The sequence below is a fragment of the Protopterus annectens genome, chromosome 4.part0 (assembly GCF_019279795.1).
Source record: "Protopterus annectens isolate FY-2018-M chromosome 4.part0, PAN1.0, whole genome shotgun sequence".
NCBI classification, from domain to species: Eukaryota; Metazoa; Chordata; order Ceratodontiformes; family Protopteridae; genus Protopterus; species Protopterus annectens.
Window position 1 is genome coordinate 617,228,068 of NC_056733.1, and position 24,035 is coordinate 617,252,102.

The following is a 24,035-nucleotide window of genomic DNA, read 5'->3' on the forward strand; positions in this document are numbered from 1 at the left end:
TATATATATACACACACATACACACACACACAGTTATACCTCCAACAAAAAAGCAAATACAGCAAAAAAGCTTTTAGGCAAAGTAAAAAGGAATAGAGGTATAGCCAAAAGAAGTTGGGGGGCTGTAGGGAGGGGTAGCCAGGACTGCAACAATGAATACACTCAAACATCTGCATTTATAGCTATAAGGCCCTGCAAAACTGCAGTGGTAAAACCAGCTATGGATTTAGAGAAAATTTGTAAATGTTAATGCTTGGTGAAAGTATGTACAGAACTCCAGGTAGCAGCTTCTAGGATGTCCCTGGTAGGGACACCTCTGAGAAAGGCTGTAGAAGTAGATGCAGCCCTGGTTGAGTGTGGTCTTATCCCCTGTGGGATAGGTTTTCCACGGTGCTTACAGCAGAAATGAATGCAATAGCCTATCCATTTAGAAATGGTTTGCTTTGAAATGGCATTCCCCTCTGCTCCTGCAGCAAATGCCACAAGCAGCTGTTCAGATTTCCTTTGAGGTTTAGTCCTGTCCGTGTAAAATCAAAGTGGTCTGTGCACATCTGAGTGCAGTATCCATTCCCCTTTTTTCTGTGGATTAGAAAAGGTTGGTAAATGAATGGACTGATCAAGAGCCACACTGGATACTACCTTGGGCATGGAGGGATTGGTCCTGAGGGACACCCTGTCCGCATGAAAGATGTTGAAAGGCTCCACTGCCATAAGGGCCTGTAATTCAGACATCCTTCTTGAAGTGATATCTAAAAGGAAGGCCGTCTTCCAAGAAAGGAATTTCAACTCTGCATTTGCAGGTGGCGCAAAAGGAGGTAGAGTATGTTTTTTCAATACAAAGCAAAGGTCCCAGGCTGGAGTACGGGCTCTCCTGGGTGGTCCAAGTTTTTGGCCCTCTGAGGAACTGCTTGAGCAGTGGATGAGAGAAGAGGGGTGGTACTGTGTTGTAATGAGCTGAAATGGCCGAGGCATGAATTTTGGAGGAAAAAGAAAGGCCCTTGTGAAGCATCTCAGTTAAGTACTGAAGAATCCAAGGTAAACTGGGTGCTGCTGTGCTCATGCCCTGAGTTTGGTTCCAGGCAAGTACAGTTGTGTACACTTACCATAAATGTAGATGTTAAGAGTGTATTCACTGCTGCAGTCATTACAGTTGGGTTATCCTGCTGGCAGGCTGCCCTCAGTTTGCCTGAATTCTAAAGTCTAGGTCCAGCGTCGGTTGCTGTAGCCTCTTGCCTGACATCAGTGCGCCAGGGGTATAAAAGATGCAGCCAACACCATTTTCTTCAGTTTTTCTTGGCCCAGATGTCAAGTGTCCCCAAAAGGGTAGGCTAAAATATATGCCAATAAAACATGCATGCACCAAAATATATTACACCTTCATCTACAAGCAAATACACCACATAGGTTGTATAGATTAGACAAGTGCAGATAAGTTCCAGCAAAGAAATGGGGGATGGTGGGTGGGTAACCTGGACTGCAACAATGAATACACTCGAACATCTACATTTATTGTAAGTGTACACAACTGTACTGTGTTCTTCGTGTTTCACTGTTGCAATCATTACACTTGGGTTGAATCCCAAAGCTATGGTTGGGAGGCTGAAGCTAATATAGCATTAGCAGCCATTTCGGCTCATTACAATACAGAGCCACCAATCTTTCTGTTTCCTGTATGGCTGCGATTTGCCTTCTTCACTTTTGGAAGTAGAAGCACCCCATTGTTTAGACCTGTACGAACCTTGGAGCTGGGATATGCCTCTTGGGCGTCTATCTGCCCCTTTGTGGTCTGTCTGACACTGGAAAGGACCAATTCTTTGTAGGCCAGTGTCTGCTAAATCTAGGAGGCTGAACCTGTAAGAAATCCTTAACCGTTTGCATAGATTTAGCTTTGTCCTCCATTTTCTTTAACACCTCTTTTGCTTTAACACCAAACACGGTATCATGCTGTAATGGAGCATCTAATCATTTTGCTTTGACATGATCAGGCAGATTTTGTTCCTTTAACCAAGCATGCCTCCTGATGACAGAACCCGTAACAACGGCCCTGCATGAGGCCTCTAAAGAATCAAAACCACACTGCAAAGTATGCTTTCCAACTTGTTCAGCTGCATGCAATAAATCCTACATTTCTTTGCTTTCTGCACATTCAGAATTTAACATTTTCTGTTTAAGCAGTGACATAATATATTGCAGATATTTGAGCATATGAAACTGACAATTTAAAGCCCGTATAGCTAAGGTAGCAGAAGTGTAAATCTGTTTTTCCCATCTGTCCAATACCCTACAATCCCTGTCTGAGGGGGTAGGGTTTTTTGCAGCGGAAGCCTTGACCCCTTTGGGACCCTGAGAGATGGTTTCTGGGTCAGCAGCAGGGTTTTTGAAAAAGAATTTATGAGATTCAGGAACCCCTGTAGTACCTGTCCGGCTTAACAGGAGCTGGAGGTAAGGAGTCATGGGTCAGACTGGACTCTGAAAATACATCTACAATGTCTAATAGGTGGAATAGCTAGGGGCCTGTGTGTTGTGGTAGTAAAAGGAAGTCTCGGAGCCTTTTCTTAGATTCTGAAAAATCTTGGCTCTCCCAGTGAAAATGCTCCCTCATGGTATGCAAGGTTTCCCCAAAAGAGTAATCCTCAGGAGGAGAGGCTAAAGGGATAGATTCTTCAGCATCAGAATCCTCATAGGGAGGAAGAGTATTCCTGATCAGAAGAGGAATCAGATGAAATGGATACCTGATCTGAAGATTCATATTCTGTCTCTTGCCTAGGCCTTTTATCAGGTGGGGGATGGGAGCCCCTGATCACAGTAATTAAGTCTTTGGCCATTTTGAGCATCTGTTTTTTGGGCACGGAGGCCTGTCCATGAGGCTGTTGTACTTGTTTCTTTTGGTCTTTAAAGGTGCTTTAGTCTTTGCCTTTGAAGCTGAAGTCATTTTAATGTATAATTGAGTAGGTCTTAAGACACCCTCAGAAGCCGATGCCTGCTCAGCGGCTCCGGACCCATCTGAGGGAATGGTCTCCAAAGGTCTAATACCTCGAGCTTCCAGCAGCCTAGTCGACTCCATGCGGGAGTCGGTAGCGGCCTGCGGGTCTAAAGTAGCGGGCGTGAGGGGCTGCGAAGGCACCTCACTGAGAACCGGCGACTGGCTTAAAAGAAGCCTAGTCTGTTTTGGACCTCGGATGCCTGTCCTTTCCTTTTTCTTTGCGTTTTTTGTGAATTCCGGTAGTCGGATGGCTATCAGACGGCATCGTATAATTAAATCTTCTGCCAAAATAGTGTAATGCAAAATCGTACAGACTCTTAGTGCATTGGTTAAATCTAGCACAAAACCGACAACTAGCAACTTTGTGGTCAGGGCCTAGGCAAGGAATACAGTAAGAATGAAAGTCCTTATGAGGTATTTGCTTCCCACAAGAAATACAATTATTAACTTTTTCTGACATAGGTCTGGAGCAAGAAAAAAAGTTTCCCCAACGGGGTACTTAGATTTTAATGAAGACTTCGGATCTGAAATTCGAACACGAAAATCTCAGGAGTCTGCCCACAGGCACTTGCGAACTGCTTATGCTTCAGGCACCGCATGGCAAGAAAGACTTTAGAAAATGGCGTCGGCTGCATCTTTTATACCCCTGGCGCACTGACGTCAGGGAAGAGGCAACAGCAACAGACGCCAGACCTAGACTTTGGAATTCAGGCCGACTGAGGGTAGCCTGCCAGCAGGATAACCCAAGTGTAATGACTGCAACAGCGAAACACGAACATCAGAATCTTTTCCATTTTTCAGCATAAGATTTTCTAGTACTAGGCCTCCTTGCCTCCAGAATGACATCCAACACTTGTTTACTGAGGGATGGTAATGAAGAGATCAGGTAATTAGCCAGGCTGCCAGGTTCAGGGCTTGAAGCTGCGGATGCAGAATCTGGCCCTTCTGCTGGGACAGTAGGGTAGGTGTCTGAGGCAGGTGCCATGGTGCCAGCAGTGACACTGTGCAAGAGGGGGTTACCAGTGTTGCCATGGCCAGTCTGGTGCAATCAGTATCGTCCTTGGTTTGTCCTGTTTGTTCTTTAGTAGTACCTTGGAGAGGAGAGGCAGAGGAGGAAAGGCATAAAAGGATAGATTTTTCCAGGTGAAGGACAGGGTATCCACTTTCCAAGCTTGTTTGTGGGGAGTCCTTGTGCAAAATCTGTCCAACTGGTAGTTCTGGGGGGAGGCAAACAGGTCTATCGCTGGGATCCCCCAATTTATTTATCAACATGTTGAACGTCTTTGGTTCCAGTTTCCACTCGTGTGGGCCCATGAGATTTCTGCTTAGATTGTCTGCCAGTTTATTTAGCTTTCCTGGCAGGCACTGAGCCTGTAGGTGCACTTGGTAGCTCAAGGTTGTGTTCCACAGAGCCATGGCTAGTCTGCACAGAGGGTTTGAGTGGGTTCCCCCTGCTTAAGTACCACATAACAGTGGTGTTGTCCATCTTTACCATTAACTGTCCTGGAAGAATGCGGTCCTTGAAGGGCTGTCAGAGCATTATGTACAGCTAACATTTCTTTTTGATTGATATGCAGGGGCATTTGACTTGAGTTCCATTTGCCCTGAATGCACCTCCCTGCCAGGTGAGCCCCCCCATGCATAGTCTGATGCATCTGTTAGGGTTTGGGTGGCAGGGGGTAGAGTCAATGGCAGTCCTTTGTTTTGGTGGCAGGCCTCAGCCCACCAAAGGAACTCTAGGCGTAGATAAGGAATGATAGTAATCATTGCTACTAGATCCTGAAAATGTTGACACAATAGGATTTTTAGATAATACTGTAGTTTCTTCATATGCAGTCTTGCATATGGAATTAGGAGAATGCAGGAGACCATGAACCCCAAGGGTTGCAGCATTTGTCTTGCAGATAACAGGGTCTTTGTGGCCATTAGTTTGAAGTAAGCTGTCAAATGAACTTGTTTCTCTGGTGTGAGGAAAGCCATTTTGGAAGTTGCGTTCAAGCTTGCTCCCAGGACTACAATTTGTTGGCAGGGTACCAGATGGGATTTCTTTTCGTTTATGGTGTACCCCAGAGAAGTTGGCACTTTTTGTATAAATGCCAGATGATTCAATAGTATGTCCTGTCTTTCTGCCTGAATTAGACAATTGTCCAGGTATGGGTATATTTGAATATTTCTTTGCCTGCAAAATGCAATGACTGGAGCTAGGCACTTTCTGAATTCCCTGGGCGCAGTAGATAAGCCAAAGGGCAGTGCAGAGAACTGACGGTGCATGAAGCCTGCTTTGAAGCGTAGGTATCTTCTGCAAGATTCCCTGATTGGGATGTGGAGGTAGGCTTCCTTTAAATCCATTGTTGCCAACCAGGCATCCTTGCCTAGCATAGGAAACAACTGGTGAAGAGTTAAGCATCTTGAATTTTGGGATCACCAAAAAAGTGTTTAAGACAGAGATATCCAGGATAGAACGCCAGGAGTTGTCTTTTCTGGGCACCAGAAAAAGTAGAGTAGAAACTTTGTCCCCTTTACTTTTCTAGGACAGTCTGAATAGCACTTGTACTTGAGAGAAAACTTGCTTTTGAGCCTCTGCGCACTGATTTTGGGTTAAATCTGGCCAACTGTTTGGGGTTGGTAAGTGAGGAAGTGGAATCTGTATCCTTGGGGAAACTATATTTAAAACCCATTTGTCCTGGGTAAAGCACTCCCAGTTTTTTTGCCTGCAGAACAATCTTACCCCCTAAAAGAGCAGTCAGTTGAGAAGGGCTTGGAAGTTTTAAAGTTAAGTCATTGAGACAGTTTACCATAAAGTGGGGTCTTACCACTCCCTGCTTTGAAAGTGGGAACCCCCCCCTACTGCTTAGTCCTTTGCTTACCGTGGGACTGAACCCTGAGTGTTCTGTTGGTTCTGGGTTTGGACTGAAGGCCTGGAAAAGGCAGGAAAGGGCCAATTCTTAGAAGGCCAATGCCTACTAAATCTTGGAAGCTGCACTTGCAGGAAATCTTTAACAGTTTGCATAGATTTAGCTTTTTCCTCCATCTTTTTAAGTACTACTACAGCTTTATTGCCAAACAGGCGGTCCTGGTTTAAGGGAGCATCCAACAATTTAGCTTTAACATGATCTGGCAAAGACTGCTCCTTAAGCAAAGCATGCCTTCTAAGTACAGACTCATTAACAGCAGCCCTGCAAGATGCCTCTAGTGAATCAAAGCCACATTGCAAAGTATGTTTTCCAACTTGTTCAGCAAAATGCATTAAATCCTGTAAATCGTTATTTTCAGCACATTCAGGAATCATCAATTTCTGTTTAAACAATCCAATAATATGCTGCTGATACTTTAGCATATAAAACTAGCAATTTAAAGCCCTAATGGCCAATGTTGCAGAAGTATATACCTTCTTACCCCATCTATCCAGCGCCCTGGAATCTCTATCAGGGGGGTAGGATATTTGGCAGTAGTAGCCTTTATGCACTTGGGTCCCTGTGAAATGGTCTCAGGATCCACAGTAGGATTTTTAAAGAGGACCTTGTGAGAGTCAGGAACCCTGCAATATCTATCTGGTTTTCTGGGAGCAGGAGGTAGAGTGTCAGGGGGCCAAGCTAGACTCCGTAAAGGCATCATCAACAATGTCCAGTACAGGGAGGATAACTAAAGGCCTGTGCTTGGGGCAGGATTAAGAAATCCCTAAACCACTTTTTAGAATCAGAGTAATCCTGGCTTTCCCAGTGAAAATGCTCCCTAAGAGTATGCAAGGTTTCACCAAAAGAGAAATCCTCTGGAGGGGAAGCAGAGGGAATAGAGTCCTCTGCATCAGAATAGGTAGATAAGGGTAAATCCTGGTCATCAGAAGAAACAGACATTTCAGAATCCTGATCAGAAAAATCATAACCAAATTCAGTCTTAGGTCTCTTAGAGGGGGAAGGTTGGCTTCCCCTGATTAAAGTAATAAGGTCTTCAGCCATTCTTATTTTTTTTTAGGCATAGAGGCCTGACCATGCGGTCTGGGCATCTGTTTTCTAGGCATGGGTGGAGTTTTAGGCCTTGAAGATTGCGTCTGTTTAATATCAGTCAGTAAGCCTGAATACACCCTCAGAAGCCGGTGCCTGCACAGCGGCTCCAGACCCATCCAAGGTACAGACATCCGCAGGTTCCACAGTTGAAGCATCTCGCAGCATACCGGACTCCGAATGGGTCTCAGTAGAGGCCTGCGAATCTGAAGTAGCAGGTATCAGGGGCTGCTAAAGTGCCTCACTGAGTAATGGCAAACTGGCGACTAGCTTAGAAGCGTTGTCAGCAGCTTTGGAACTAGGTGGCCCGTATCTGTCTATCTTTGCTTTTTTTCAGAATGTCTGTAGTCGGGTGGCTTACTGAAGCCATATCTGGATAACTGAACTGAGTACCAAAATATTCAGAAGCGTAAATATACAGATGACGAATAGTTCGTTGTTTAAATAAGGCACAAAACAGACGGCGAGGTATGTCGTGGTCAGGACCTAGGCAAGGAATACAGTACCAATGAAAATCTTTATGAGGTATTTGCTTTCCACAAGAAATACAATTATTCACTTTTACTGACATTGGTTTAGAGCAAGAAAAAGTTTCCCCAATGGGGTACTTGGCTTTAGTTGAAGACTTCAACTCTGAAACTCAAAAGCGAAAATTTCAGGAGTCAGGCAACCGGCACTTGCGAACTGCTTCTGCTTCGGGCACTGCACAGCAAAAAAGACTGATGTAATGGCGTCGGCTGCATGCTTTATACCCCTGACTACCTGATGTCATGGAAAATGAGACAGCAACCAACGCAGGACCCAAGACTTTGATAATCAGGCCGACTGAAGGCTACTGCAAGCAGATAACCAAAATGTGATGACTGCAACAGTTAAACACGAAGAACATCTTCCAGTGGAAGGTCAAGGCATCCACCTTCCACAGTGATGCTTCCCTGGTACAGAAATTTTTTTTAGCTGATGGTTTAAGTGCAAAGCGAAGAGATCCACTTCCGGAGGCCCTCACTCCTGAGTATTTGTAAAAAGGATTTTTCTGTGGAGCTGCCATTCATGGGGGTCCAATAAGTTTCTGCTTAACTGGTCTGCCAGGGTGTTGTTGATCCCTGGTAGGTATTGGGCAATTAGGTGTAAACCCATGGAGGCAGCTGTCAAGCCAGAGGTTCATGGCTAGCCTGCACATAGAGTAAGATTGGGTCCCTCCCTGTTTGTTGATGTACCACATTACTTTGGTGTCTGTTTTGCTAGAGAACCCCTGCCTGACATGGTGTTTGAAGGATGTCAGAGCCTTTTGTACTGCCATCATTTCCTTCTAATTGATGTGTAAGGGAAGGTACTGGGCATCCAAAAGACCTTGGGTGCACCCGCCTGCTAGGTGAGCACCCCAAGCAATGTCTGAGGCATCAGTGGTGATGGTCTGGCCGGTAGGGCGGAAGATGATGGGAAGACCCTCATTTATGGCACAGGCCCCTGGCCACCAGAGAAACTAGGTCCTTATACAGGGGATCAGAGGGAGAGAGGTGTCTAGAGGCTGAGTGTGCGGACAGCAAAGGTTCTTTAGATACCAGTGAAGTTTCGTCATGTGAAGCCTGGCCAGAGGAATTAGAAGGATGCAAGATATCATGTAGCCAAAAGCTTGCAGGAACTTCCTCGCAGTGAGCTAACTTCTGGAAGCCATATGGGTAAAGTAGAGGGGCAAGAAGCTCTGCTTTTCTGTGGATAGGACGGTCATTTGGGATGTTGTGTCCAGCAGTGTTCTCAAGAAAATGATCTTCCTGGAAGGTGTTTGCTTTGACTTCTGACAAAGATAAGGTCCTGGAGCACCTTTTCTTTGCACACTGCCTGAATAAGGCAGTTGTCCAGATAAGGGCAAAATCTGTACATTTCTCTGTCTGCAAAATGTTACGGCCGGGGCTAAGCATTTGTATACTCTGGGTGCAGTAGATATGCCAAAGGGTAGCGCAGAGGACTGAAAGTGTTGTGAGCCTGCTATGAAGCGCAGGAATTTCCTACAGGATTCTCTTGTGTGAATGTGGAGGTAAACATCTTTTAGGTCTAGTCAAAGGTAGCATTTTGAATTTGGGGACCACCAGGGAGGTGTCCAAAATGGATAGATCCAGGTTTGGGGTGCCAAGTGCCCTCTTCTGGAAACCAGGAATAATCCTGAATAAAAGCCTTTGCCTGTTTGATCTGAGGGGACAGGTTCTACTGCTCCCTGGGATATGAGAGTTTGTAACTGTTTCAGTGCCTCTGCCTAATGATGTGGCGGTAAGTCTAGGTACCCTCTTGGAACTGGGAGTTCACTGAAACAATTTGTATCCCTGAAAAATGATCAAGACCCACTGGTCCTTTGTTACAGAAAGCCAATTTTCTTTGCAGAAGGAGAGCCCTCCTCCTATCTTTTTGGAGAGTGAAGGGTGGCCAGAGGGGGGAAGAGGGAGTCCATTGAGAGTTTCTGCTACAGAATGGTGGCTTAGAACTCCCTGCCTTTGGGGAGTAAGTGGTCCACGGTTTGGTCTGTTGCCCCTGGGTGGTCTTTCCCCGCATGGCTTACCTTGACCCTGTCTGTTAGGTGCAGGGAAGGACCAGTGCTTAGAGGGAAGTTCCTGCTGAACCTGGGAGGTTGAATCTGAAAGAAATCTTTTACTGTTTGCATACATTTTGCTTTGTCTTCCATCTTTTTAAACACTTGTGCTTTTACTCCAAACAAGTAGCTCTTATCCAAGGGTCCATCAATTAGTTTAGACTTGACATGACCAGGGAGAGGTTGTTCCTTCAACCATGCATGTCTCCTAATGACAGATCCTGACACTGCTGCCCTGTTTGAGGCTTCTGGGGGGGTCATATCCACAATGTAACGAGCGCTTGGCCACTTCACAAGTAGAGTGCAATAAATCTGCTAACTCTTGCGAACTGGCAGTCAGGAAAGGTTGAAATCTTTTGTTTTAATAGTTCCAAAGTGGGTTGTTGATATTTTAACATATGGAACTGACAGCAGAGTGCTCTGATAGCCAAGGCTGCAGAGGTGTATACTTTTTTATCTCATCTGTCCAGAGTTCTGAAATCCTTGTCAGAAGGAACAGGATTCTTGGCAGAACTAGTCTTAGCTCCTTTAGGTCCCTGTGTAATGACCTCTGGGTCTGCAGCAGGACTTCTGTACAGGTATTTGTGAGAATCTGGCACTAACACCAGTCAGGTTTACTAGGAGTAGGTGGGAAGGCATCAGGGAACATCATCCACCACTTTAAAACATGAGGTATGGCCAGGGGTCTGTGCTGGAGCAGGTCCAGAACCTCAAAGTCTTTTCTTAGACTGGGGGAAATCCTGATATTCCCACTGGAAATGCTCCCTGGGGGTGTGAAGGGTTTCTCCAAAGGAAAGGTCTTTTGGTGGGGAGGCAGAAGGAATGGATTCCTCTGCATCTGAATCTTCATAAGCAATCAGAGGTGGTTGTTCCTCTTCAAAATTTGAATAGTCAGATTCCTTAGAATCCTGTTTTGTCAATTTCTGGGGAAGGGTGGCTTTGCTTTAGAAGTTGTGACCTGACTACCCCTGATAATGGAAATGAGATCCTCTGCCATTTTAAGCATTTGTGCTTGCGGTGGTGGAGCAGGAGCAAGATGGCAGCTAGAGGCAGATTTTGAAGGAGTGGCCTGGCTTCTAGGCCTAAGAGCATCCACTGGTCTGAGAGAAACAGTAGTCGGATGAGATGTCTGTTTCTGTCTAAATCCGGTAGTGCGATGGGCCTCCTCAGAAGCCAGTGCCTGCATCGTAGCTCCGGACCCAACAGAAGCAGAAACAACAAAAGGCTAAGACTACCAAGATTTCTGTAGCATGAAAGGGTCTCGGTAGACAGACGCATAGATATCGAATAGGGCATCAGGGGCTGCGAAAGCGCCTCGCTGACATCCGGAGAACTGACCTGCTTAGTGGCAGAGTCGTTGGAAGGCTTAGCCTTGTGTGGTCTACCTATCTCTGCATTTTATTGGAATGTTCACAGACTGTTGGCTGACGGGCACCATTTCAGAAGATGAAAATATCTGTCTACAATAAGCTTTATGGCAAATGATTCTCACGTTAAAGAGGGCACAGAACCGGCAACGGAGGATGTCGTGGTCTGGGCCTAAACAAGTGACGCAGTATGAATGCAAGTCTGTGTGTGGGATCTGCTTTCCACAGGTGTGACTATTGTTACCTTTTTTTGGACATCTGTTAGTGCAATAAAAAAGTTCTCCAAAGGGGTACTTAGCTTTAGACATTTTCAGCTGAAATTCAAACTGTGGTAGCGACTGACCGGCACACTTGCAAACTGCTTCTGCTACGGACTCCACGGCAAGAAAGACTGATGTAATGGCATCGGCTGCCTTGTTTTACAGCACTGATGACTGACGGACTACAGGCAACAGCAGCGGACGCAGAAATACACTGACTCTGGTATTTGGGCCAGTTGAGGGCTACCACAGCAGGGATAACCCACAGGTGATGACTGCAACAATGAAACACAAAGAACATCTTCAGTTTTTCCAGTACAAGTCAGAGAATACTTTAGAAAAGCACCATAACTGCTTACAAGCAGTATTAAGCATACAGTTCCCAGAATTAACAGCAATACTAAACAGCTAGATTTAAGCTTACATATGCATATACAATTTGTAGTCCAAGTATATGTGCACATTAAATAAAACAGAAAAAAATCAAAAATGCACAATAAAAAGGAAGGGAACAGATCCTATCAGGGTCTGTAAGCTGTAATCCACTAATGCAGGTTTCTGAGCAGATTCAACTTGACAGTCCTACAGCTGGCACTAAAAGGGTGGGTAACTGACGGACAGGAGTGAGGCTTCCTCTGTTGGGAGAGGCTTAGCCAATCCTCTATCAGAGAGTTAGAGGAGGGAATTCTGAGCTCTGGAGAACTTCAAGTGTGGGTTTGTGCGCAGACAAAAAAATGCCACTGAGGCAGTGTGAATAATTAACATTTTTACTTCATTCTGTTACTGACATTTCTTCTCTTCTGTAATTACAGTCTAAACATTTAACCATGTACTTTTTCCATAAACTCTCTCCAGTATCAGTGTAAGTACTATGGATTCAATGCATAAACACATTTTCATCACGATTATCATTTATGGCCGTGCTCAATTTGGAAGGAGAGTACTATTACATACTCAAAAAGGGTGGGAAGAACTCAAGTGTGCATACTTGTGGCTAGACAACTTATGGACTACCAAATCCCTTCTCTAGCACTGTTCCCATGTTTTACCAACAAATATGGCTTAATATTTTTCCTACAATTCAATTGCAATTCTGTCTAGTTTTCATAAAAATGTCCTCATTCTTTTGCACTCCTTAGTTTATGCCTTTCATTTGTTATTCCACACATTCCAATTTTAATTTCATCACTAACTGTTTTCAAACTCATTTTGTGCTATGATCTGAAAAAAAAAATGCTTTATCTGCTCTTTTAGCTCCTTTAAAATAAATATTTGTTTTCAGAATACCTCCAAATATAATCTCTTTGCCACTGTTAATATGCAAGATTCACCACACCATTACAAATAGATTAATTATGCAAGAGCAAAAAAGTACAGTCCACTATAACTTCTACAGACATGTCAGATTTGATATTCTTACATTAAAAAACACCTTCATTTTATACTTGCTACATTTAGATATACAAGTAGGCTTTTCCCCCTTCCACTTCAGCTTCAATTTTCCAGCTTCAATTTTCCACCCATTCACCTATCAATGCAGTCATCTAAATCTGTTCCACATCCTTATTTGCATTCTCAGAAGGTCCTCTTAAATCTGCTTTCCTTAAAAGTTTGCATCTATTCTCTACACTAATACTGCCAGTACCCTGCTGTATAATATTCAAGTATACCTTATCAGACAAAGCAAGCTCCTCTTTAAATCATTTCTCTTCACAATCAAAGGAACCAGTTCCAATCCTTCATACTGTTTATACATACCATTTTACAATTTTATTTTGCAGTCTGGCCCCTCTCCTCACTTACTGCTACTACAGGCATTTACAAATTACAAAATCACCACTACAAAAGCAGCAAATTACTGTTAGACCCATGTATCTCAGTTTCTCCGCCTCAATTCACCACGCAAATACACAAATGTGATGCACTTCTCCAGTATTACTCCCATCTCCTAAACTCAAAGTCTCAATGTCCAAAGAAAACAATTTAATTTTCAGTAATGTTATCCCATTCAAAACCGTAAATAGCTTATTACTTCGAACAGTCATACCTGAAAATACTCCTGCCATGGAGAGTTTGTGCTTCCGTATTCCATCATGAATCTCCCAGATAACTGAAACAATTCAAACACAGTGTCACAAAACTGATCGGTCACCAGATATATTACAGAATGAATCTCAACAGCCCTGAAATCCAAGGTTTCAATTAGTTTGCCCCACACGAAGTGCCTATTAACAACATCCTTTCTATTTCAGATTCTTACCACAGGTGTCCTCCTTTAGACACTACTACACACACACTTTTCTCTACCAGAAACAAATGCCACATACAATCTACAGCTCCCTGCTTCTCTGAATCAGTGTTTCATCTCCACTCTCAGATTCTGTTCAGTCTCTGTGAAATAGCTCCCACCTACTTGTGCAAAGGTTGCCAAAAAATAGTTCTTCATAATGCTACAATAAACTTTTCCATATCTCCAGAAAAAAGTCTTATTCTTCACTATCAACATCAATAATGTATTCTTCATCACAGGTTCATACACAAGTACTAGGCTAGCTGCCCTTGCAGGCTATTTTAAAGCCTATCCAGTTTCCCTTTTGGTACTTGAATTAACTGATCCTGTTTGGCACTAGGATTAGCCCTACCAAACTTGTGGTTGTAATTATACATTACCCTTAATAAGAATAACTGAAATCATACCATACACAATTTGAAGGGACCTATGGAGGATACAGGGCATTTAGGAGCTGTCTGTCCACTTGTACAACAGGCAGTCCCAGAAGAAACTTTTCGGTACTTGCGTATTATCGCAGCCACGCATTCACACCAGCACTTTAACTGTATTATGGAAACCAGGCATTCTCTCCAGCATTCCATTCTCAAGAGTGCTGGTGAGAATGCGTGGTTGTGAAAATACGTAAGCCAGTCTTAAACGGTCTTCCATCACATCTGATTAATTTCAGCACACCAGCAATATTTTAGCTCTAAACATGAAGCATTTTTTTTTTTACACAGTACTATCGCAACAATGCTTTCTCTGTTGGCTATTATGCAACCACACTGTTCTGTTTTCACATTTGCCTGTTATTGCTCCCAAGAATTTCCACACTTATTTTCAGTACCACACACTGTTAGTAACCTGTTGCGTTTTTTCTTCTTCTTGCACTCATTTTAAGCAGCATGTCATTTCGTTCATATTCACACCATGGTCAGTGCTTGCCATAGTGGTAGCCATATTACCTGATAGGTGATATCAGTACCAAGTAAACTTGTCAAGCTAACCACAGAGACCCCTAATGAAATGCCAGACGACATCTCCAGATATCACACTTTGGAGCATGATAGATGCTGTCGAGAAAGCATGCAAAAAAGTGTACTTGCAGCTGCCGCAAAAATGTGGTTGCGATAACACATGTACCAACTTTTCTACTACTCATCCATAGGTACAAGTTGATCCTGAATACAGACTGGGATGAGCTGTGTGTTACATACATAGAGGGAAAGTCTATTTCAGAGCAGTATTATACTCTAAGATATACTGGTACCAACAAACTATTTTGAGGAGATTGCAGAACAAGTTTATATCCCTACAGTATTTCTGATGCCATTTGATTTGCTGAGGTGCAGGTCCATCAATAGAGTCACAGGCGGTCATTAATGCCCAACATTGGTCATCTCAGTCCAGAGGATATACTGCTGAGGTGCAGGTACATCAATATTGAGTCACAGGCGGTCATTAATGCTCAACATTGGTCACCTCTTAGTCCATAGGATACACAGTACAGTGACAGTGCTTTATGTCCACATAGAGCAAATTTAGGCCTTTTATCCTCTTCTTAGTAAGGCCTCTGTGGCGTTTCCATTTGATTGCATATATCTGGAGAGATACATGCCAAAGGGGGAATTATACTCAAATGATTAAAATGAGGGCAGAGTAAAAGGGAACAATGACATCTCTAACCAATTACAAGCTGTGCAATATAGGGCTTTCTTACACCAGTGGGCTCCTGTTATCAAGTCACTGTCCACATAAGTTCCCAAATCCTAAATACTGGGTCAAATCTCAAGGGCATATTGTCAATGTGGCAGATTCCCAAGGTAGAGGACTTCCAAAAAGATAATGAATTGTTTTGGTATTTAGTTGCAGTCGTTTGTTTGTGCCAAACCTTACTGCAGGATGGCCAAGTAGTTTGGGGATTTAATGACTGTTATAAACTTGCCGTCGTCTGCAAACTTGAGTCCTTTGGTACAGACTTTTACTTCAGGAAATAAATGCCAAAACAGGACAGGTCTCTGCACCGAACACTGGGGGATTCCATGGTGACTAGTGCCTTTGTGGAGGCAGAGTCCCCCATTTTGATCTCCTGCGAGTCAGTTGGCTATCCAGTACGTAACACTTTGGTTTATTCCCAGTTTGTTTACTTTTGACTCTATACTTGAGTGGAGGATTGTGTCAAAAGCCTTGGGCATGCTGAGGTATGCAGCGTGTACTGTTTTACCTACACCATTTGCTTTGGTGATTAAGCATGGACCTGCCACTGAAATTTAAACTGAAACAAATCCAGTGTTTGGAGGTTCCCTCATGCCCTTTTTCATTAGTTCCAAGAGGAGTCTATGGCCTTGCATACAAGCCTAGTAAGACTTGGGAGTCAATGGAAAGTCCTCCCTAAAGCAGAGGAATGACTGTAGCTGTTCTCCATTCACTTGTACAAAACCTGTATGGAGGCTGAGACTTATAGTTATTTACATAGTGTTTTACACTAAAGATGCATCCAGGGAGACTGCTACAACCCATCAATGCAGTATTTTAAGCTTCTCAGAGTACATTTAGGACTCTGTCTTGTGTGACAAGCTGGAGACAAACCAGTTTTGGGTATTATCTTGTGATATAGACAGAGGAGAGAGGTAAAGTTTGAACTGGATTTATCAGCCACATAAGTTCACCATCTTCAGCTTCAGTGTAGGTAATCAGCTCAGTTCAATGCTGGACTCTGCTTATGAGATTACAAACATAACTAAAGCAAGCTTTGATTATCTTTCGTTTGGGTAGCTATTTTAGCCTGAAATTTGGCTTTGGTGGATTTTAAGCTACTGGGTTTATTTCAATGATAAGGGCTCTATCACTTGGAGACAAGTGCTGCACAGCACATTATTTATTTTATTTTACATTTGTTGACCGGGCTAGTCTAGCTGGATACATGTCCATTTTCAGTAGAGGCCTGGGGAGAAAAGCTCCAGAAGAAAAGAAGGTACATATAATATACAGCATAAGATGATGTTATTAACAAAGAATATAAACAAAAAACAATTGGCTTTACATACGGTTTAAAACAGGTACAAAACTTATGTAGATAGTCTGACATGGTTACATTGTGAAGCCTTAAGGGGAGAAAGATCAATCTGGGTTGGGTAGAGGCTTAGGTGGTCCTGGGCATTTGATGTTAGTCTGGTTTAGAACAGGGGCATAGCCAGTGGGACTTAAGGAATTCTTTGAAGTGATTTTTGAATTGATTAAGAGAGGTCATGAGTCTTAGGTTGTTTGGGAGGGAATTCCAGGATTTTCCAATGGAATTGGCATACAGAGCTTCACCTCCCGAGTTGTTAGATTTGATGGTCTGCACCTGGAGACTTTTAGATGATCTGAGGCACGTAAGGTTGGAGTAGGGGGTAAGTATTCTACTCAGGGAGGGGGTTTTGTCTGGTTGGTTGATTATTTTAAATGCCTCAGTAAGTTGATTGAGTTTGAGAATATTGGGCAATTCTAACCATTCAAGTGTCCTTGGGTTTAGGCAGTGGTGGGTACGATAAGGCATACCCTTTATAAATCTGACTATATGGTTATAGGCTGTAGAGAGTTTATTGAGCTCTCTCTTGTTAAGGAAGGAAAGTATCGGGGAGGCGTAAAGGAGGGTGGAGAGGAGGTGGGTGCGAGCGATAGTTAGTTTGGTGTGTGGGGTTAAGAAGTTCTTTATTCTGTACATAGTCCCGAGTTTCTTGTTTACCGACTTAATGGTCAGGCTAACGTGTGTATCAAATTTAAGCTTGTGGTCAATGGTCACTCCTAGTAGTTTGGTGTGGGAGACAGGTTCAATAATGGTGCCATTGGTGGAGGACACATGGAAGGCTGGGTTATTGGCATTTGGAGGTTCTTTTCCTTGGGAGGTAGAGTGGAGAAAAATAGAAGTAACTTGGTTTTGGTTGGGTTAAGTAAGAGTTTTAATTCTGAGAACCATTTTTCGACTATGGTAAAGCAGTTTTGGGTTGTAGCTTGGAGTTTGGCGAGAGAGACATCAGAGCAGATCAGGGTGGAGTCATCTGCATATTGAATGCAGGTGGCTTTGGGAATGACTGAGTGAAGATCATTTATAAAGACAGAAAAGAGAAGGGGACCGAGAATAGAGCCCTGGGGAACACCAATATTATTGGGGAGTAGGTCTGATAGCCTGTTTTGCCACTGAACAGCTTGTTTTCTACCAGAGAGGTAAGCATTAAACCAACTTATGGTTAATTTGCTAAGATGAAGGGTTTCCAGGGTATGGAGCAGCTGCTGGTGATTGACCATGTCTAAGGCTTTCGATAGGTCAAGAAAGAGCGGAGGATATTAATTTATTATTGCGGTTGTAATTGACTGAGTCAACAAAGGAGAGTAGAGCAGTGGTTGTGCTGTGATGGGGGCGAAAACCGTGCTGGGTGTTAGACAAGAGGCTATTAAGGGTAAAGTGGCTTATGAGTTGTTTGTGAACACAACGTTCCATAATTTTGGCTAGTGGAGACAGTATTGCTATGGGTCTATAGTTAGATGTGTCTGTGGAGGTCCCTCCTTTGTGGAGAGGGAGATATAAGAGATTTTCCAAATTGAGGGAATGGTAGCTTCAGTTATGGTTCGGTTAATCAAGATTGAAACGGGATATGCTATGACATCAGACGCTATTTGTAAGTATTTGGCTGGGAGTTGGTCAGCCGCTAGGGTGGTTGGTTTGAGTTTTTTCAAGAGAGTACGTATATAGGAGGTAGATGTTGGTTGTAAGTTAAAGGAGGGGTGAATTGGGTCTTTAGTTAAAGTTACAGGTGAGGGAGAAGAAGTAAGCTGAATGGCTAGGGACTGAATGGTCTCGGTAAAAAAAAAAAAAAAAAAAAAAAAAAAAAGAGTTAAAAGTGTTGGCTATTTGTCCTGGATCTTTACCTATGAGTTTCTCAGGGGTGGGGGTGGTAGATTTACCTGGATGAAGGAGGTTATTGAATCCAGCCCAAAATTTTTTAGGGTTATGCTGGTGTTTATCCTGGAGGAGACAGAAATATTGTTTTTTATCTGAAGTAATGGCTGCTTTGGTTGAGTTTCTAAGCTGTAGGAACTTGGTGCGATCTAGGGGGGGTTTAGTAGCTCTCCATTTGTTCCAGGCCTGGTCTCTGAGTTTAATTTTGGTTTTAGCATCTCTTGTTAGCCAAGGTGCAATTCGTTCCTTAGTTCTGATTAGTCGCTTTGGGGCATGGGAGTCTAGTATCTTGAGGAATGTGTCATTAAAGTATGACACACTCTCATCTAAGGGTAAAGTTTTTAGGATGGACCAAATTACATGATTTGAGGTCTGCAAGAAATTGATCTGGGACAAATTTCTTACTATTTCTAACTAGTCTGGTTGGGGGGGGGGGGGTTAGTAGGTGGACATTTATGTTTTATAATAAAGGTAATAAGGTGGTCACTAAGGTCATTGGGAAGGGTCCCTGTGGTATAGTTATTTGTACCCTTGTTAGTAAGAATCCAGTCAATGATACTCTCTTTTTGTTGGGCATTTCCAATTCTAGTGTGAGATAGAATATTTTGGGAGAAACCATGTAGGTTGATGGGGTGAGGATTTGAGTGCACGGAGCAGAGGGACCAGTCAATGTTGAAGTCCCCTAGTACTATGGTTTCTTGAGGGTAGTTGGTGGCAAACCAGCTAAGAGTCTGTTCTAGGTTTTCCAAGTTTTTGCCTGGTGGTATATAAATTACTATAAGATTGATACTTTTTTGGCTGTTTAGGCATAGCTTTAGGGCAATCAGTTCTAGGTTAGAGACTTTGGGAGGTTGGAGTGGATTCATTATGATATTCAATGAATTCTTGAACATGACAGCTATTCCCCCACCCTTTCTAGTTGTACGATCGGCCCTAAGGATGTTATTTCTTCGTCCTCAGTGCTAGGTTTGAGCCATGTTTCCGATAGACACAGGATGTCAGGGGAATGGGTAGCTAGCATAGCATGTAAGTTGTGAACCTTGTTATTAATGCTTCTTAGATTGAGGTGGAACATAAGGAGGGAGCCAGCTGGGCTTCCGGTGGATTTCGAGGAGTTAGGGCCTGGGATAGTGTTAGGACCTGGGTTGGGGTGGATGTCACCATCTTTTGTGATAGATTTTTTTCAAGTGATCTATTAGTTTTTTGGAGTTTAATAAGTCATTTAAGATTAGCTTTAGTTATGGCTGCTTTAGGGTGGCAGAGGGTAGGATGTATTCTCTTGGAGATCGGGTTATTAGCAGGGTAGAGAGAGGGAGGGATAAGATTAGAGGGGTGGTAAGAATGCAGGGAGGTGTGACCCCTGGGGAGGTAAGCTCCTGATAGGGCTGGAGTTTCATATCTGGTTAGAAGATAAGGAATAAGAAGGAGTACTATAAAGGGGAGGATAGCATATGAGCTTCTATCCATGATGTGGTGAGAGGCTAGTGGGTGTAAAGGACTAGAAGAATTTCCTTGGTAGAATGGGAGGGCAGGCTATGGGAGGGGGAGTGACAGAGTATTAATGGAGAGAGGTTGGTGGGTGGGAGGACAAGGAGAGTAACCTTGGTAGTATTGAAAGTCAGAAAAATGGGAGGGAGAAGTGTCAGAGTGAGGGACAGTTGCGATTGGAAGGTGGCAAGTGGGATGGGCTAGGTGACCTAATAAATGTAGAGGTAGTGGGGGCGGGTAAGATAAGGGGCAGGGTGGGGCGCGGAGCGAGCCAGAGCATAGCGAGGGCGAAGCGGAGCGGGGAATACACCACAAGGAGTTTTCCTGGGTCTTAAAGGTAACCGGTTATAGTATCAGCTTGCCGTTTTTGCTGGACATAATTTTAGCAGTATAGTAACAGAGCCTGATTTTTAGAGTAGACACTGTCTAATTCCTGCCAACAGAACGCTTCCAGACTAAGAAAATTTAGCTAGGATTTATATTTTACCCTTACAACTAGACTCTTACAACTAGTACGGACATCGGAGTTTACATTTCCATTTGGCTGTCTTAGTACATCATCTTCTGCAGGCTCCATATTCACACTTTCTCCCCGGCATCCTCTGGAGAAAGACATGGGGAGATTGTTCACACATCACATTTCCTCACTGACCATATTCATCAACTCTTAAAATGTTAATGCCATATTTCACAAGACTGTACAAATCGTTCATATTTTAGACACTAACATTCAACATATATTTTGCCCTTCCCACTCTCACAGACATTTCTTTATTCTTTAATACGCAATCCCACATATTACTAAACGGATCTTTGTATCTACATTTCTATGTACTCTACAAAGGCTGAAAATCTTATCTAACTGCGCTCTCCTTTTTATTTTTCCGTATTCCTAAAATACACAACTATACAACTGTAAAAAAATATCAAAACAGAATGCTCAAACTTTTTTTTTTTTTTATTTTAAACACAGACTGCCTCTTTTCTTGCTTACCACATGTTGACTGTTACTTGAGAATGGTCAGTCTGAAACCTCACAAACTTAAAATTTTTGTGATGTCTTTGCATATTTTATCTTCCTTGAAACCTACCAAAAGGTTGGCACAACTTTGATCCATAACCTTTTCCTAACCATTTTTTCCTTTTAAGATTTTCTAGTTCCATACCCACTTTATCACTTTACATGTTTCCACTATACACTTCAAATTGCTTGAGCATACATTCAGTACTTTCACCATTTTGCAAGTACTAATACAGTTTTCAAAAAGTGGATCTTGTTCAGCATGTTGACATGTTCCCTGCTAGAGTTATTCACCAAAATATGCAAAATCAACATAACGGGAAACTGTTAAATGATATGATGTTCAGATGCAGTAATTCACAAAAATATGAATCATCTTACCACAATGGTACATTTATTAGTGCCTTTTTTAGGCAAACTTCAAAGGACAAAGCCACCACCGTAACAGGTACAAGCATGTAAAATCTGAAGGTAATGCTACTCAATGCTAGAAGTCTAAACCTCAAAATGCACTCTCTCGAGGCACTCCTAAAAATGGAGAACATCGATATCTGTGCAGTAACCGAGACCTGGTTCAAGGCTCCAGAGAGCACCCCTGCAATACCAGGCTACAACTCTTGCCACACTTTTTGGCCACCAAACCAGGACCGAAACACTAAAGGTGGAGGAGTGTCAATATTCACCAAGGATATTCACACCACCAGGCTAGTTGGCCAACACAATGTGTCTGAAAATCTCCAAGTGCAACTAACACTAGGTAAGACTGCAATCCAAATTGTAGCTTGCTACAGATCCCCCACCATACCCAAAGATTCTCACTACACCTTTTTAAACATACTGGAAAATATTAAGATAGAACCAAACACCCTAATACTGGGCGATTTTAACTACCCTGCCATTAACTGGGAAAACTACTCATGTCCCAACACCTTTGCGCAATGGTTCTTGGAATTCATAAATTCCAATGCCCTGGATCAACTAATCCATAGCTCCACCAGGGGCTCCAATATCCTAGACCTGGTCATTACCAACATGGCAAATCAATGCTCCATACCTATGGTCACCCCCTCGTTAGTCAGGTCTGACCATAAGCTAATCACCCTTAACATCCACATCCCACCCCCACCCCCCAGTAAAGAAACCACCATAAAAAATTTCTCCAAAGCCAACTTCATGCTACTCAAGTCAGAAGTGACAAACTTCATGACACCCATGCAGACGGGAACTGAAAGTTCAACTGCTGAATCTTACAATAAGGCACTGTACGAGAACATCCACTCATGCATGAATCGTGCCATCCCAAATAGAACCAAAATGTTCTCATCCAAAAAAAGGAAGCCAATCTGGTGGTCCCCTGCCATAAACAAACTTTACAACAAAAGGAAGAAACTTTTGCAGAAAAGAGGAAAATCCCAGGATGCAAAAAACTCCCTTACTAGCCTCAGTAAGAAACTGTGATGCCTCATAAAATCCTCCAAAGCTAGTTATGAAAATAAAATTGCCAAAGATTCCAAAGACAACCACAAAGCATTCTATAACTATGTCAAGAATCTAAATGGCAATGCTCAGATCTGCTCTGAGCTAAAACAGAATGGCAATAAATATACTGATCCAAAGGATATTGCCAATATCCTGGCAGATCGATTCAGTGCCAACTTCACCCCCCCTCACCCCCTAAATGGCCCATCTCAATACCGGAAGATTGCCAAATTCCAGTAATAACGGCCACACAGGCACAAAACACACTCTCTAAAGCCAAGAATACAGCATCCATGGGACCAGATGACATCCCGGGCTGTGTACTACATGAACTACAATATGAACTGGCACCTCACCTAAGTGTCATGTTTAATCATAGCCTCACCTCAGGTTTCGTGCCCACTGAGTGGCGCAGAGCTACAGTTATCCCAATCCACAATGGGGGATCCACCTTGGATCCCGGAAACTACCGTCCCATCAGTCTGACAAGCCTTATCTGCAAGGCCATGGAGCGTATTATCATGGAACTTATAAACAAAGACATTGGCAACCTTCAAACACTGGACCCCACCCAGTTTGGGTTTGTGAAGGGCCGATCTTGTCTCCTGAACTTGATTGACTTCTTTGAATCAGTCTCCAGAGCCATGGACAAGGGTAAGGTGGTCCACACAGCCTATCTAGACCTTGTCAAGGCCTTTGACACCATCCCCCACTCTGGAATCATAGATAAACTTACTAAGTTGGGTATTAATCCCTATGTCACCCAATGGGTTGCTAAATGGCTTACTGATAGAACCCACACTGTAAAAGTAGCAGACTCCAAATCCAGCTCCAGACAAGTGACAAGTGGAGTACCTCAGGGTTCAGTCCTGGGGCCGCTCTTGTTTGGCATCTACTTCTCTGAAGTACAGGTCAACACTAAGGGACTCTGGCTAACAAAGTTTGCAGATGACTGCAAACTGGGAACCCTTATTGAATCCCCAAATGATGTGGATACTCTACAAAAGGGCCTTACAAAAACAGATGCTTGGTGCCAGAGACATGGGCTCAATGCCAAGAAATGTATTGTTATCCCCTTTGGGAAAAAACATGTATCCATGAATTACCATATAGGTGGCAGTACACTAAACACAGAAAGTGTGATAAGAGACTTAGGGACACAGGTGGACAGTGGTCTCACCTTCGATAACCACATCGCCACAACAGTCAGGAAATCCTTCTATGTGGCACACCTCATCACGAAGGGCTTTTCATCCAGAAAAAAGGAGGTCATTGTCCCACTGTACTCATCCCTCATTAGACCCATTATAGAATACAACGCCCCATTTGGTATGTACCTCAAGACATCTGCAACAACTGGAAAGGCCTCAGAAATACCTCACTAAAAGAATCACAGGCCTAAAGCAGATGCCCTACGCTGGCCGCCTTAAAAATCTCCAGCTATACTCTGTCGCATAACGTCTACTCAGAGGCGATCTCTGCTTAACATACAAGGCCATGTCAAACCCAGAGCTGTTGGACATGCTACACTTAAAGAAATCCCAATCCCTCGAGCTACACGCGCCAGGGATCTAAACCTTGTCATCACAATAAACAAAACATGCTGGAGGGATAGGTTCCTGACCCAGAGACTCCCCAGACTCT

At 43.3% G+C, this 24,035-nt stretch overlaps 1 protein-coding gene across 9 annotated transcripts in view; it reads right to left on the minus strand.

Annotated features, from left to right (window-relative positions):
* The window catches only part of LOC122799480 (N-lysine methyltransferase KMT5A-like), an 882,477-nt gene that overhangs the window by 443,634 nt on the left and 414,808 nt on the right, over positions 1–24,035 (minus strand). For 6 of the 9 annotated variants that reach the window (XM_044068570.1, XM_044068567.1, XM_044068572.1 and 3 more), the window contains one exon: positions 13,240–13,302. The exons of the other annotated variants lie outside the window; for them this stretch is intronic. In XM_044068570.1, the coding sequence (XP_043924505.1) occupies positions 13,240–13,302 (63 nt within the window). The remainder of the gene's footprint in view (positions 1–13,239; positions 13,303–24,035) is intronic. 9 annotated transcript variants of the gene reach the window in all.